Source organism: Pinus tabuliformis, chromosome 4_1 (genome assembly GCF_031772625.1).
Source record: "Pinus tabuliformis cultivar Carrire ecotype Pingquan chromosome 4_1, CPIR1, whole genome shotgun sequence".
Taxonomy (NCBI): domain Eukaryota; kingdom Viridiplantae; phylum Streptophyta; class Pinopsida; order Pinales; family Pinaceae; genus Pinus; species Pinus tabuliformis.
In genome coordinates this window covers 75,947,796-75,964,267 of record NC_142303.1, presented here as the reverse complement: position 1 = coordinate 75,964,267, position 16,472 = coordinate 75,947,796, and the positions used below count along the sequence as shown (strand labels likewise).

Here is a 16,472-nt window from a genome sequence, read left to right as displayed (position 1 = left end):
AATTCTAAAATAAACATTTTGATATTTCTATATTCAAGCTTCTGTGATCCATAATGAATTAAACAAAGTCTTTTGTTAGAAATCACATGAGAGAATTTTTTGGCCTATGTGTTTCGAACCAACAAGTGTGGATCATCATCAGGACCAGATGAAGAGGCAGATCATGACAAAGGCTTAAATAGAGAGCAATGTAGAGACATAATTTCAACCGCTATATTTGAACAATAATGTTTAAATTATAATATTAATTTATTAATATATTAAAACAAATATTATTAAGTAACGGCTATATTTGAACAATAATGTTTAAATTATAATATTAATTTATTAATATATTAAAAACAAATATTATTAAGTAACGGCCATATTAAATGGCTAGTTTTTGAAAAAAATATTTAAATAATGATATAATTTATTAAAAATATTAATAGATAACGGCTATATTAAACGACTAGTTTTTGAAAAATAATATTTAAATTAATTTATTAAAATCAAATATTACTAGTTCTTGAAAAATAATATTTAAATAATGATATTAGTTTAATAATTTATTAAAATATTAATATGTAACGGCTATATTAAACGGCTAGTTTTTGAAAAAAAATATTTAAATAATGGTATTATTTCATTAATTTATTAAAAATATTAATAGGTAATGGCTATATTAAATGTCTAGTTTTTGAAAAATAATATTTAAATTAATTTATTAAAATCAAATATTAATAGTTATTGAAAAATAATATTTAAATAATGATATTAGTTTATTAATTTATTAATATATTAATATGTAACAGCTATATTAAACAGCTAGTTTTTGAAAAATAATATTTGAATTAATTTATTAAAACCAAATATTACTAATTTTTGAAAAATAATATTTAAACTGTGATATTAGTTTATTAATTTATTAAAAACAAATATTAATAAGTAATTGTTATATTAAACAGCTAGTTTTTAGAATAAATAAATAAATAATCAAAATCAAACTTTAAAAAAGGGGAGTCAAAAATTATAAAAACAAGTGAAGACCCTAATCGAGACAAGATCATTTGATAAATAAAATAACTAATGGAAATAAAATAAAATAAATTAAAAATAATTAACGGAAAAAATAATAAAATAAAACAAAAATATACACAAGTCAAATTAAATGTATATAAAAATAAATAAATAAAAACAGAAACAGATAATATATATATATAGATATATATATATATATATATATATATAGATATATATATACAAAGAAAAAATAATCAATAAATAAAATGGGGTCAACAATAAAATATGGGGCTCAGGCCCATTAAACAAATAACAAAAATACTAAAAGGAGTTAAGAACGAATATGATAATAAAATACATAAAAACCCAAAGGATCAAAAAAATAATCTCTAATGAAGAATAAATCAACAACAAATATTATAAAAAGGATGTCAATACCTACACAGATACCAAATAAAAAAAATAGGAGAACAAAACAGGGACCCAACTTCTACTAACATTCCAACCATCATCTCTATTCAAATTATTGGGTCTTTTTTCAATTTCTAGGGTCTCCCTCAATTTACGATGATGAAAATGACTAACCTTAGCAATGACTTGGGCCTCCTCAATACAGATGTGATGCTTAGATTTATCTACATGCTCCGCCAAAGCAGAGGAGCCAGTCTTGCCATGCTTGATGTCAACAGCATGCTCACGAATCCTTTGATTAATCGAGCGACCAGTCTCACCAATGTAGGGAGTCCCACAAGAGCATGGGATAACGTAAACACCCTTCATATTCTTGGGGTCCATTGGGTCTTTTATAGATCTAAGGGAGCTCCATGTGGTATTTAAAGGCCGAAAGGTTGAAGCCACCTTATGCTTTCTCAGGGTCCTTGCAATCTTGTCAGTGGTCCCTTGGATAATAAGAAGATGAACACCAGAAAATCGATCATTGGTATCTTTCTTAGCACTAGGACCTTTTTCAGCTCTGAGGAAAGCCTTAGTACATTGGTGTCTACTATACCCATTATTAAAGAAAACACTTAGGAGATGTGCTTTCTCTTCCTTGAAATGGTTCTCATAAAAAACTCTTAAAGCTCTAGTCGCTAAGGTGTTGAGAACACCAAGCTTTTGCGCTAGGAAATGATGAGAATTAGCATGAAGATATTGTTTCGTATGAGTTTTCTTACGATATACCTGATGAGGGAAAGAGGCATTATCATTCCTTGAGAGGAGGACGTCAAGGAAGGGAAGACTACCATTACATTTAATATTTTAATAAACTAATATCATTATTTAAATATTATTTTTCAAGAACTAATAATATTTGGTTTTTAATAAATTAATTTAAATATTATTTTTCAAAAACTAGCCGTTTAATATAGTTGTCACCTATTAATATATTTAATAAATTAATGAAATAATATCATTATTTAAATATTTTTTACAAAAACTAGTCATTTAATATAGCCGTTACATATTAATATTTTAATAAATTAATAAACTAATATCATTATTTACATATTATTTTTCAAGAACTAGTAATATTTGGTTTTAATAAAGTAATTTAAATATTATTTTTCAAAAACTAGCCGTTTAATATTGTCGTTACCTAATAATATTTTTAATAAATAATATCATTATTTAAATATTTATTTCAAAAACTAGTGGTTTAATATAGTCGTTACTTAATAATATTTGTTTTTAATATATTAATAAATTAATATTATAATTTAAACATTATTGTTCAAATATAGTCGTTACTTGAAATTACGTCTCTACATTGCTTTCTATTTAAGCCTTTGCCATGGTTTGTCTCTCCATCTGATCCTAATGATAAACCACACTTGTTGGTTCGAAACGCGTTAGCCAAAAAATTCTCTCATGTAATTTCTACCAAAAAAAAACTTTGTTTGATATTTATCACTATTTACTAACTATTTAATTTATATAATTACACTAATTAACCTATATCAATATCATAATATTAATCCAATTACAATTTAATAATTCAATTACAATATTATAATGAACCAAAAAACACCCTTAAAATTTACTCAAGTTGCACATTTAATATACAATTTCAATTCAAAATAAATAGATATAATATTCTATTGATTACATCTATAAGTAAAAATGATAATATCTAAAATAATATCCAGATAACACTTACTTTATAGTTTTATTTTTTTATTAATACGACACTTACATAATTGAATAATATTTAGATGACATTGAGTTTGTAATTTTATTTTTTATCAATACGACACTTTAGTCCATCATTTTATTGATATGGTATGATGTAAAGATGTTACTTTGTTTATAAGTTTTGTTTTTATTGATATTATTTAGGTTTATAATTTTATGTTATTTTGTTATAATATTTTAGAAATATATAACACTTTAGTTTACAATTTTATTGAAATTAATGTTATTGTGGTTGGGAATTTCATGGTTTTTTTTTAATTTATTTTCAAATCTGAAAAAGAAAAGAAAGAAAAAAATGTTACAAATATTTTTATTAAAAAAATTAGTAAATATTTTCAAAAAGATATTTGTTGTGGTAATATTTATTAGTGAGAGGTTATTTACCGTCGTTAAATGTAAGAGATATTTTTTTTATATAAATGGTATAAATTATGTAAAGTTATATGTTATTATGTACAGCTAATTAATCTAACAATTTTTTGTTAAAATAAAATACAACAAGGGGTCAATCATTATTGAATTAATTATGTAGTGATAGTACTAGTACTATGATGTTATTTGTTTAATGTGCTACTCTTCCTCCTACTCGGTCCACTGCGTCTTTCTTTAGCTCGACACCCATAGCTTTAAAGTCATTCAGCTTCGTTGGACGCATGTAAGCCCTTTAGAGGTTTGGTTTAGCTGCGGTTGGAATTTTGTACTAATTGAATGGTACCTCGAACCTCCAGGACTTTTCCCATGCACCTCATGTAGTGGACAGATGGGTGCCTCCTTCACCGTCGATCTCAGGGTTAACAATCCAACGGTTCCAGTGCAAAGTGGTGGTTTTTGGTGTAACCGCCCTTGGCACCCGGGGTTCATTTCGTCATTTAACTGTGGCACTAATGGGGAGACTCTACAACTCCATCCAGTAAGAGAGCCCATCTGCAGGTTAGTGCTTCCATTTTCACACAAAGCTGGGTTTGCTTACCTATTTCCGTTTTTCTCTTTCTGCGAATAACCACATGATTGTTGTTGGGCCCTTACCACCCTATCCGCTCATTCTAACTTAACCCTTGACCCTGCAGACCCTGCTACAGCTCATTTGCCCACAAGGATTCTTATGTGGTGTGGGGGGTTTTTCTCAGTTTATTTCATTACTCCGGCTTCAAAGGTGAGGTCTTTTGTTTACTTAGGTTATTTTATCGTTGTCTCATATTTAAGATTCTCCTCCAGCACTTGCTAATACGTTTTTTTCTTAATGACAGTACTTGATGAGGGAAAACTCCAATCTTTTCCAAGGTTGGGTGTCGTGTAGCTTGATGAGGGCTACGGCTGTAGCCCTAGTGTTGAGGAGGTAAGAGAAACCATTCCTAACCAGTTTTCTTATGTCGAGCTAGGTACCTTGGTACTCTGTCGTTATTTCTATTTGTGAGCAAGGTTATTTTGTTATTTTAGGTACTGAAAAGGTTCGCAGAGCAGCAAACGATGCATACTGTTATTTTTTCGAGACCCTCTGTCTCTCGCTATTGCTGCTATCAAACAACAATTTTGTTTTGTTGATAATCGTTTAATGTAGGGTTGAATTTCTGAGACTTCAGAAGGCACCTAATGTCATCGTATTTGATTTGGGATGGGTTTCTTACCTCGTTAAAAATGTATGCATCTTGTCGAAATTAAAGTTTATATGTTTACATTTTCGCAATGTTGAATTGTGGACCTCCTACGAGGGTTTTAAATCTCTTTGTTGCTTAAAGACAACAGCCTGTGTAATACAGAGGCCTCGTTCTACTTTCCATTAATTTATATAATGCAGTGGGTTATATTGCAAATGCTTTCATTGTTCCCCGGAATTGTAGATCAGTTACATTAATACTTTTACAATTCAATTCCGCAAATGGTTATGGTGACACAGTTATGCAGTCGTTATTGTTGTTTCCCCTGGATTTGATACAGTTTTTCGTGCATTTGCTGAACTTCTGAATTTGTTATTGGCTTGAGTTTTGTTGAAACAACGTTCCCTTATGGAACAACCTGTCTCCAGCTAATAACCTTACACATATGCTATTAGGGTATAAGTTAATTCCACATAGATGAACACCTAATTTCCTTCACAGTGTTTTGGATGGTCAACATTTCTGGGATAACCCATTATGCTTCTTTACCCTATTGACCAGTTAGAAGAAACATCACAACCAATATTAATGAATTTACCCTTATTCTATCATTATTTCCACCTCAGAACTGCTCCCTTAACTGTCCCACAAGAACCGAGTCGAAGGAATAAATCTCAGTGAGAACCCTTCCTTTAACCCCAATCAATACCAGCATGCACTTGTCGGGTTTTCTACTAGCAAGGGTTTCTAATTTTTACAATGGTTTAACAGTACCTCAATATTGTTTTTATTTTATATATAAACGGGGTGATGGCATGAAATTACAGTCGACATTCTTGAAGGCCATGCGCTACTACATAGTTTCACTTGCAACCTAATCCATTTGCCACCGAACTTTAAGTTTTGGGTAATTACAAATTACTCAACAATTTTGCTTTGGTTTCTCATTGTTACGAATAGAAATAGATTTACACAGGTGCATACATAGATACAACCATTACCCTAGTAATATTCATCACAACCAATCATCAAGTCCATAACTTAAAATAAAGAATTATATCAAGTGATACCATTTAACGTAGACAACAGCAAGCAATCTATCATGTAATTGATTCATTACATGCCCACTATTCATTTCTGGTAGGCCTATATATTTAAGAGTCAAGTAACATGATTTCCAACTGAACCAACAGTTAGGAACAATAACTTTAAACAGAATAAGTTCTACTTATCTGCAATTCTTGAAACTGATTGGGTCAATTTTTCAAGGATGAGACCATTCCACCCTACCAACGGAACTGGCTATTACGTCCAGATTCCCCTCCGAGCAATCGTTGACACAGTTGGAGATAACTAGCCTAGGTTATCCTTCCAGACCTCAAGACACTAGTCCAGTCTGGAATCTCAGAAATCCATCTGAGTGGAATAATTTCCACTAGGCCCGACCAACTCTGGAAATCATTTCTGCAGTTCTTCAATTATCCTTCTTCTTCAGGTGGTTCCCCTTTTGGTATCCAACCCCCTCTTAGTCCCTCAGGAGCCCTTTTATCTCCAGGACTTTTGGAAGAAGGAAACTGAATAATAACTGCATCCAAATCATGATATCATCATTTTGTTCTGACTCTAACCATTTCCCGAATTACATAAAAGAAATTCATTATTAATTATTATAATTGTATGTTTATTATTCTTTTCAAAATTATAAAAGAAAACAAAAGTAAAACATTAACAACAATAACTTCAGTTTTTACTCTCATATCTGGGGGTGTTACATCTTCCCCCCCTCAAGTGGAAGACCGTCCACAATGTTTAGTCTTTCAATCGCTCTTGGAAGAGTCTGGGGTATGCCTCCTTCATAAAATCTTTATCCTCCCAAGTGGCTTCCTCTGGGCTAAAGTGCTTCCATTGCACTTTAACTTGGATGATAGCTCACCTCCGCAACGTTACTTCTCTCTGATCGAGTATGCGCAAGGGCTCTACCAGGAATTCTCCTTCTAGTTCGACCTGCCATTAGCCAATTGTCACACATTTGGCACATATGAATATATATACTGAAGATAAAAGAATTACTTACATATACATATCTTAATGTCCTTTTACCTAAATATCTTGCCAATCTATGATGTGTTGAGGATCATATATATATTTCTTTAAAAGTGAAACATGAAATACATTATGCACCCGAATATGACTCGGTAACGTGAGTTGATACACAATCGGTCCTACCCTATCTAATATTTGGAAGGGACCACAAAACCGAGGGGCCAATTTGGCACACTTTCCCCATCTGAGAGTACTCCTCTTGGGTTTGATTCTCACATAGACATGGTCTCCTACCTGAAATTCCTGGTAGGTCCTCTTCTTATCGACATAAGCCTTTTGCCTGTCTTGTGCAGCCTTCAAGCTTTGTTGAACCTTCTTCACGGTTCTTTCCATTTCTTCCAACATATCCGGTCCTAGTATTAGTTTATTCTCAGGGTTATTCCAATTTGCAGGAACGATACACCTTCTCCCATAGAGTACTTCAAAGGGACTCATCTTTAACGATTCGTGATACCCATTATTGTAGGCAAATTCTACTAGGTGAAGATATTCCTCCCATTTCCCAGGTTGTTGCATGACGTACATGCGCAACATGTCTTCTACCACTTGATTGACCCATTCAGTCTGCCCATCAGTCTGAGGATGATAGGCAATAATGAAGTGAATTTGAGTGCCCAAACCGGAGAACAATGCTTTCCAAAAAGCAGAAGTGAACTTAACATCACGGTCAGAGATTATGACTCGAGGTATGCCATGCAGCCTAAAGATTTCCCTCATGAATATGTTGGCTATCTAAGTGGTTTGGTAGGTGGATTTGACAGGGACAAAATGAGCTACCTTGCTTAATTTGTCGACCACCACCATAATTGAATCATTTTTTCGTTTTGATCAAGGTAAACTGGTTATGAAATCCAAAGTTATGGTGTCCCACTTCCACTCTGGAACAGGCAATGGATTCAACAGCCCAACAAGATGTTGATGCTCAGCTTTAACCTGCTGACACTCCAAACATTTGGCCAAGTACTCCGCAATGTCCTTCCTCATGCCAGGCCAGTAATAGCCTTTCTTAATTGCAAAAAATAATTTTTGATAGCCAAGGTGAGCCGCATACGGACTCCTATGAAATTCATCCAATATAAGTTGTTTCACTAATAACTGGTTAGGAACATATATCCTACCTCTAAACATTAACATATTTTCAGCGTTAACATTGTACTCACCAGATTTTCCGGTATGCTTCGCATCTCTAGCTTGCTGCCAGAGATATTCATATTCTAGATCCTTCTGAATTGCTTCCTTGATTTGATCAACAAAGTTAATTTCCACCTGACTAAATAAAATTTTGTAAACATGATGCAATTTCCTACTCAATGCATCTGCTACCCAGTTCTCCTTTCCCTTCAGGTGTTTGATTTCAAAGTCAAATTCACTTAAGAATGCAATCCATCTAGCTTGGCGTGTGTTCAAGGTGGGTTGACTAAAGAAATTTGTTAAGCTGCTATGATTCGTTCTGAGTAAGAATCTCTTTCCCAGCAAGTAGTGATGTCATACCTTTAAGGCGTGTACAACGACAGTTAGCTCTAAGTCATAAGCAGAGTACTTTTGTTCATGCTCTTTTAACTTACGGGATTCGTAAGAAACCACTTTATCTTTGCATTAGAACTCCACCCACACCTTCTTTACAAGCATCAATACAAACTATAAAATCCTCTTCTGGGTCTGCAATTTTTAACACAGGTGTAGTGGTAAGCAATTGTTTCAGCTTTTCAAAACTCTCTTGGCAGTCCTTTGTCCATTTAAAATTTGTTCCTTTTTTCTACAAGGAGGTGATTGGATATGCTACCTTGGAGAATCCTTTTATAAATCGTCTATAATATCCAACAAGACCCATGAAAGAGCGTATATCCGCTACATTCGTTGGAACCGGCCAGTTCATGATAGTCTCGATTTTTTCCGGATCTCCCGCTAGACCAACGAAGGAAATTATATGCCCCAAGCATTGAATCTGTTCCTTGAAAAAGTCACATTTATTGAACTTGGAGTAAAGCTAGTTTTCTCTTAGGGTCTACAATACTATTCCCAGATGTTATTTATGTTCTTCTAAACTCTTGGAATACATCAAGATATCATCAATGAAAATGAGGACAAATTTATCTAAAAAGGGGTGAAAAATCCCATTCATCATACAAAGGTGGTCAGAGCGTTAGTGAGTCTAAAGGGTAGAACTACAAACTCGTAATGACCGTAACGCGTCTAAAACGTTGTTTTATATATATCCTCATCTTTAATACGAATCTGGTGATAGCCAGACTGTAAATCAATCTTTGAAAATACCACCGCACCCTTAACTTAGTCAAATAGATCGTCAATTTGGGGTAAGGGATACTTGTTCTTAACGGTTAATTTATTCAGTTGTCTGTAATCTATGCATAGCTGCATAGTGCCATCCTTTTTCCTCACAAATAAAATTGGGGCCCCCAAGGGGACACGCTGGGTCTAATGTAGCCCTTGTCCAATAATTCTTGAAGCTGCATTTTTAACTCAATTAACTCTGGAACACTCATTCTATAAGGAGCCTTGGAAACGGGAGTTGCTCCGGGGATCAATTCGATAGTAAAATCCAGATTTCGTTTGGGTGGCAACCCCGGAATGTCTTCTAGGAAAACATCCTTAAATTCTTGAACAATCGGTATGATGTCCAAAATAGACAATTTATCTTTAGAGTTAGTGATTCCTACCAGGACTGTGTAAATTTGATAGCCTTTTCGCATACTTTTCCCTAACTGATGAGTTATAATGGGTCTTAATTTAACTTCTCTTTTAATATCCTAAATTTCTACTCTGCTGCCATTATCAGACAGGAAGTTAATGGTCTTGCCCTTACAGTCTACTAAGGTCCAATGTTGTTCTAACCAATCCATACCTATCAGCACATCATAGGATCCTAAGGGAAACACATTTAACCTGGTGTTAATTCGTTGTCTCGCCAAATCAATTACACAATCATCTATTTTCGTGTTGACTCTTCTCTTAGCTCCGGTCGCTAATTGGACCAGCCAAGGATTTTTGAACTTTATACTTGTTAAATGACATAAATTAATGATTCTCGGGCTAGCATAACTCAGGCTTGCACCCGGATCTATCAAAATGGAAACAAGATGGTTGGATATTTTACCTTCCAGCTCCACCATCGACAGTTGATATTCTGTTTATTGATCCTCTAGTGCCGCATTAACCCTTGGTATGTTCCTTTCCAAATCACCAACAATAGAAGCTTCTTGAAAATTTGTAACTGGTTCTGATCTCCCTCGATGGGGATAGTTTTTGTAGTAATGGGGTTCTCCGCAACCCCAACACTGCAAAGGAGGTTTAGGAATCTGATTAGTTTCCAACTTAGTGGATGCTTCGCTTTGTTTTACCTCATTGTGGGGTCTATACCTCTGCTGATTTTTGTTTACAGATCCACTTGGTCCTTTCTGACCTGGGTACCTAGTACTGGCATTCTTCATGCCTTTGTTGGTTGAGAAATTTCTTTGTCCCTTCTTACCAGTCCATTTTTTGGTACCCTCACCTTTTTGTTTCATTTGTTGATAGCAGATTCGAGCCTTTCTAACTGTGTCATCCATCGTTTTGGGATTGTCAAATTCCAACTTCTCCTTCATATAGCTTGGTAAATTGTTGATGAAGCGCTGGACTTTAGCTTTCTCTTCCCGAATATATGGAACATATCTCAATAGGGAGGTAAACTTAGCTATGAACTCGTCCATAGATTGTTGTCCCAGTTTCAGGTCATGAAACTCTTTTGCCTTGTCATCATAAAATCACTCATTTAGGTACTTATCCTTGAAATGCTTCTGGAAGTGCTCCCATGTAACTTCTTGCTCATCAATCTCCCTGACTATTTTAATTTCTTCCCACCACAAGGTGGCCTTACCCTGCAACTGATATATTGCTAATCTTGCCTTCAAATTATCATCGTATTCATATATTTGAAAGTATTTGTTCATGTTGATTAATCGTGCCTTTGTTGCTTCTTGAGCCTCTCTATTATATATCGGTGGTTTGATCTTCTTAAATTCCCCTTGAAGCTCAGTTTTTTGTCTCTTAAATCCTTTTTTATCAGATACATTATCAAACTCTCCTTCGTGGCCAGTTCACCCTCCCTCTGACTTCGGACGTTCCTCTGGTTGACTATGCGACTGAGCCCTATTTTCCTCATCCTGGCTGGGATTAGGATTTCTTTGATTCTGCCTATCAGACAGACTTTCATAATCTTCTCCTGCTCCAATTGTAATCTTTCGTTGTCTTCTCGTAAATTTAGCATCTCAACCCATAATTGTTGGACTGTCTCCAGTAATGCAACGTTGGTGTTCTGATGTGGTTCTCCCAGTTGTACCCACACCTCTGGGTTATGCCCGGTCGTCCCTCCGGAGGGGGCAGATCCTGCTCCTCATCACATGATGAGTCAGCATTCTTTCTCTGTGCAACACAATTAATTTTTTTATACTACGTTAACCATTCAAGCCTCAGTGTGGAAACTTAGCTCTGATGCCACTTGTAACAACTAACTAATCTAACATAGTTTTTTGTTAAAATAAAATACAACAAGGGGTCAATAATTATTGAATTGATTATGCAGTGATAGTATTAGTTCTATGATATTATTTTTTTAATGCACTACTCCTACTCAGTCCACTGCCCCTTTCTTTAGCTCGATGCCCGTAGCTTTAAAGTCAGCCAGCTTGGTTGGACACGTGTAAGCCCTTTGGAGGTTTGGTTTAGCTGTGGTTTGAATTTTGTACTAATTGAATGGTACCTCGGACCTCCAGGACTTTTCTCATGCACATAGTGCAGTGGACAGATGGGTGCCTCCTTCACCGTCGATCTCAGGGTTAACAATCCAACGGTTCCAGTGCAAAGTGGTGGTTTTTGGTGTAACTGCCTTGGCACCCGAGGTTCATTCCGTCATTTGGTTGTGGCACTGATGGGGAGACTCTGCAACCCCATCCGGTCAGAGAGCCCATCTGCAGGTTAGCGCTTCCATTTTCACACAGCGCTGGGTTTGCTTACCTATTTCTGTTTTTATCTTTCTGCGAATAACCAAAGGATTATTGTTGGGCCCTTACCGCCCTGTCCACTCATTCTAACTTAACCCTTGACCCTGCAGACCCTGCTATAGCTCGTTTGCCCACAAGGATTCTGATGTGGTGTGGGGGGGTTTCGGTCAGTTTTTCTCATTACTCCAGCTTCAGAGGTGAGGTCTTTTGTTTACTTAGGTTATTTTATCGTTGTCTCAGATTTAAGATTCTCCTCCAGCACTTGCTAATACGTTTTGTTCTTGATGACAGGTAGCACTTGATGAGGGAAAACTCTAATATTTGCCAAGGTTGGGTGCCCGGTAGCTTGATGCAGGCTACAACTGTAGCCCTAGCATTAAGGAGGTAATAGCAACCCTTCCTCACTAGTTTTCTTATGTCGAGCTAGGTACCTTGGTACTCCACCGTTATTTCTATTTGTGAGCAAGGTTATTCTGCTATTTTAGGTATTGAGAAGGTTCATAGAGCAGCAAGCAATGCATACTATTCTTTTTCTGAGACCCTCTATCTCTGGCTACTGCTGCTATCAAATAACAGTTCTGTTTTGTTGATAGTCGTTTAATGTAGGATTGAATTTCTGATACTTCAGGAGGCACCTAATGCCATCGTATTTGATTTGGGAGGGGTTTCTTACCCCGTTAACAATATATGCATCTTGTCGAAATTAAGGTTTATATGTTTACGTTTTCGCAATGTTGAATCGTGGACCTCCTACAAGGGTTCTAAATCTCTTTGCTGCTTTTCATTAATTTATATAATGCAATGGGTTATATTGCAAATGCTTTCACTGTTACTTAAAATTATAGATTAGTTCTGTTAATACTTTTACAGTTCAGTTCTACAAATGGTTATGGTGACATAGTTATGAAGTCATTATTGTTGTTTCCCTTGGATTTGATACAGTTTTTTGTGCATTTGCCAAACTTCTGAATTTGTTACTGGCTTGAGTTTCGTTGCAACAACGTTCCCTTATGGAACAACCTGTCTCCAACTAATAACCTTCCACCGAGGCTATTAGGGTATAAGTTAATTCCACACAAATGAACACCTAATTTCCTTCACATTGTTTTGGATGGTCAACATTTTTGGGATAACCCATTTTGCCTGTTTACCCTATTGACCAGTTAGAAGAAACATCACGACCAATATTAATGAATTTACCCTTATCCTATCATCGTTTCCACCTCAGAACTGCTCCCTTAACAGTCCCACAGGGGCCCGGTCGAAGGAGAAAATCTGGGTGAGAACCCTGCGTTTAACCCCAATCGATACCAGCATGAACTTGTCGAGTTTTCTACTGGCAAGGGTTTCTAATTTTTACAATGGTTTCACATTATCTCAATATTATTTTTATTTTATATATGAACGGGGTGATGGAATGAAATTACAGCAGGCATTCTTGAAGGTCGTGCGCTACCGTGTACTTTCACTTGCAACCTAGTCCATTTGCCACTGAACTTTAAGTTCTAGGTAATTAAAAAATACTCAACAGTTCTGCTTTAGTTTCTCATTGTTACGAATATAAATGGATTTACACAAGTGCATACATAGATACAACCATTACCCTGGTAATATTCATAACACCCAATCATCAAGTCCATAACTTAAAATAAATAATTATATCCAGCGATACGATTTAACTTAAGACAACAACAAGAAATCTATCTTGTAATTGATTCATTACACGCCTACTATTCATTTCTGGTAGGCCTATATTTTTAAGAGTCGAGTAGCATGATTTTCAACTTAACCAACTGTTAGGAACAATAACTTTAAACAACATAAGTTCTACTTATCTTCAATTCTTGAAACTGGTTGGGTTAGTGTGTCCAGAGTGAGACTGTTCCACCCTACCAACGGAACTAACTATTACGTCCAGATTCCCCACCCCCCAAGCAATCGTTTGACACAGTCGGAGATAACCAACCTAGGTTATCCTTCCAGACCTTAAGACACTAGTCCAATCTGGAATCTCAGAAATCCATTTGAGTGGAATAATTCCCACTGGCCCCAACCAGCTCCAAAAATCATTTCTGCAATTCTTCAATTATCCTTCTTCAAGTGGTTCCCCTTCTGGTAGTCAACCCCCTCTTAGTCTCTCAGGAGCCCTTTTATCTCCAGGACTTTTGGAAGAAGGAAACTGAATAATAACTACCTCCAACTATTTCCCAAACTTCTTTAGCTTATCATGAAATCATGATATCATCATTATGTTCTGACTCTAACCATTTCCCAAATTACATAAAAGAAATTCATTACTAATTATTATAACTATCTGTTTCTTATTCTTTTCAAAATTATAAAAGAAAACAAAAGTAAATCATTAACAACAATAACTTCAGTTCTTACTCTCATATCCAAGGGTGTTACATATAATTAAAGAATAACATTAATAAAAATTAGTGATAATATTTTTCAAGCAAGTTTATTTTATTTATGGCAGTTAAATATAAAAAATATATAAATATTATGAAATAAATGGTAAAAAATATATTGAATTTTATATTTTATCATTATTAAAAAAGATAAAATTAATAAAAATCGAGTGATAAAAATTGAAAATTTTAATAATTGCATTTAAAAAAATACATATTTCTTCTTTGAAAATAATAAAAACCTCTATCCATTTTCATGTTTTCATGTGAATATGACTATCAAAACACTATAAAATGTATGTCACATTTGATTTGAAAGATAGTTGAGACTTGGTATGGAACATGACCTCTAGTGGTTATGGTTAACATTGTAGAATAACATTATATTATCAAAATAAAGTATCTCCACAATACCTTAAATAGAAATGGAAAATTCCTGAAATTCCCATAGCATAATTATAGAACAAAATATTAAATATTGATATATCTAAAAACATGACCTATCACACTAAGTAGGCATAGTTAAGCCTTAAGTTTTGTGTGATCTATCTAAGAGCATAACTAAAGGCAAGTCTCAAATTTTATACGATCATTTCATACAAGAGACTTTCAATATGAAAAGTAATCTCAAAAAAGTTAAAAGGGTGTACAACCTAAAACTTTAAAGATCACCTAAGCAAGTAGCTTAAGTTGGGCCAATAATTTAATGCAAAATTTATTTTATAAATCTATGCAAATAAAGATATAAGACATTGAAGTCAAGGAATGTAAAATCAGTTAAAATCTACTTAGTGAAATAGGTAGTGCATCAATAAATCAATCAAGAACTGAAACCCGAAGTGGAATGAAATTCTATAATAAATATTTTGAAATTTTCTTAAGGTGGCATTTGGAACTATAAATAAGTTGCAAAATACTTTAAGAGATGCCTAAACTACAGCTAAGACATGTTTAATCCATTTGTACCAAAGGGAGTGATATCCAACCCTTAAAAGCCAAAATGCATAATAATTGAATATATGATCAATCAAATCCAAAATGTGTTGACATGCTCAATAGAGGATCCAACGCACTTGGAGAAAATTTACGAGCAAACAAAAAACATAAGGACGTGGTCTGGTCATTGTATGTGCAATTATTTGCATCACGAATGTTTTCCATAAAATCTTGTGTGATATCGTCCTTTCCAAACATGGCTGGGTGAGATCCGCCCCTTGACCAGTCAACCCAGGTGATACTTCTATTAGAAATAAGAGATCCAAATTTCATGCTCAACATAGTGGGAATGTAATGCTCATCAATGTAACAAGATGGTTTGCAAAATGCCTTGAATATTTGGTAATATTTGGTGTCAGAAATTATATCAATTGCCAGCATACGATGAACCTCGAACCATTGTGATCCTTTTCTCCACTGAGATAATGTGACTTCAGGGGCCATATTCATGTTATAACGACCCCTTCCTTCAGGACGTGGGTCATCAGAGGAATGCACAAAACTATGTTTTGATTTGATCAAGTAATGGTAAATTGTACTAAAATTAAACACTGGGATGCAAGTCTCTGATAAAAGTATAAACCTCTCATTTGAAAAGTCAAGCAAAGCATTCGCAAGAAGTCGCCTCTCTGCATCACACATGTTTGATTCTCCCCATTGTACAACCTGCAAAGACACAAACATGTGAATCATAGTCAAAGTCCATGATATCTAAAGTTGCCAAAGTTTAACAAACAAACAAAAGAAAGATAATGGCAAGTGTAGGATTAAACTTCCTAGGCATAACAAACCATATTTGTTAATGGTTCTTCACTCCAAACGAGGATCACAATAAATCCAATGAATAGGTTTTCAATTAATGAATATTTTTTACAATCAAAATATGTTAACATCCATACTTCTTATTGGATATATATAGATGGAACAAAAATTAACTTAAAAATTGTACCTAACATAGGTATTATGTAAACCAAACTAAAGTTTATAGTGAATGAAATAAAGCAAAACTTGGACATGGAAAAGGTTTGAATGTCATTATGCACATGATAAGCCAATTAATTACCTATCAATAAACCTCAAATCAATTATCTCCAATGGGCTTATGAGAAGAAATATTCTTGGTCACTAGAAACCAACAAACACGTTACGAAATTTCTTCCTTGATCACTACC

At 34.4% G+C, this 16,472-nt stretch overlaps 2 protein-coding genes across 2 annotated transcripts in view; one reads left to right on the top strand and one right to left on the bottom strand.

The window, feature by feature from the left end:
- Positions 1 to 3,836: 3,836 nt before the first annotated feature.
- On the top strand, positions 3,837 to 4,988 carry LOC149174227 (uncharacterized). The gene is made up of 4 exons (XM_089422557.1): positions 3,837 to 4,125; positions 4,263 to 4,348; positions 4,443 to 4,531; positions 4,633 to 4,988. The coding sequence occupies exons 1-3, from the start codon at positions 3,956 to 3,958 to the stop codon at positions 4,490 to 4,492; spliced, it is 306 nt and encodes a 101-aa protein (XP_089278683.1). The 5' UTR covers positions 3,837 to 3,955; the 3' UTR covers positions 4,493 to 4,531; positions 4,633 to 4,988.
- Positions 4,989 to 15,292: 10,304 nt separating this feature from the next.
- Positions 15,293 to 16,472, bottom strand: part of LOC149174226 (uncharacterized) — a 35,491-nt gene continuing 34,311 nt past the window's right edge. Inside the window, exon 3 of the mRNA XM_089420781.1 lies at positions 15,293 to 15,966. Within this exon, the coding sequence (XP_089276907.1) occupies positions 15,328 to 15,966 (639 nt within the window). The 3' untranslated portion in view covers positions 15,293 to 15,327. The remainder of the gene's footprint in view (positions 15,967 to 16,472) is intronic.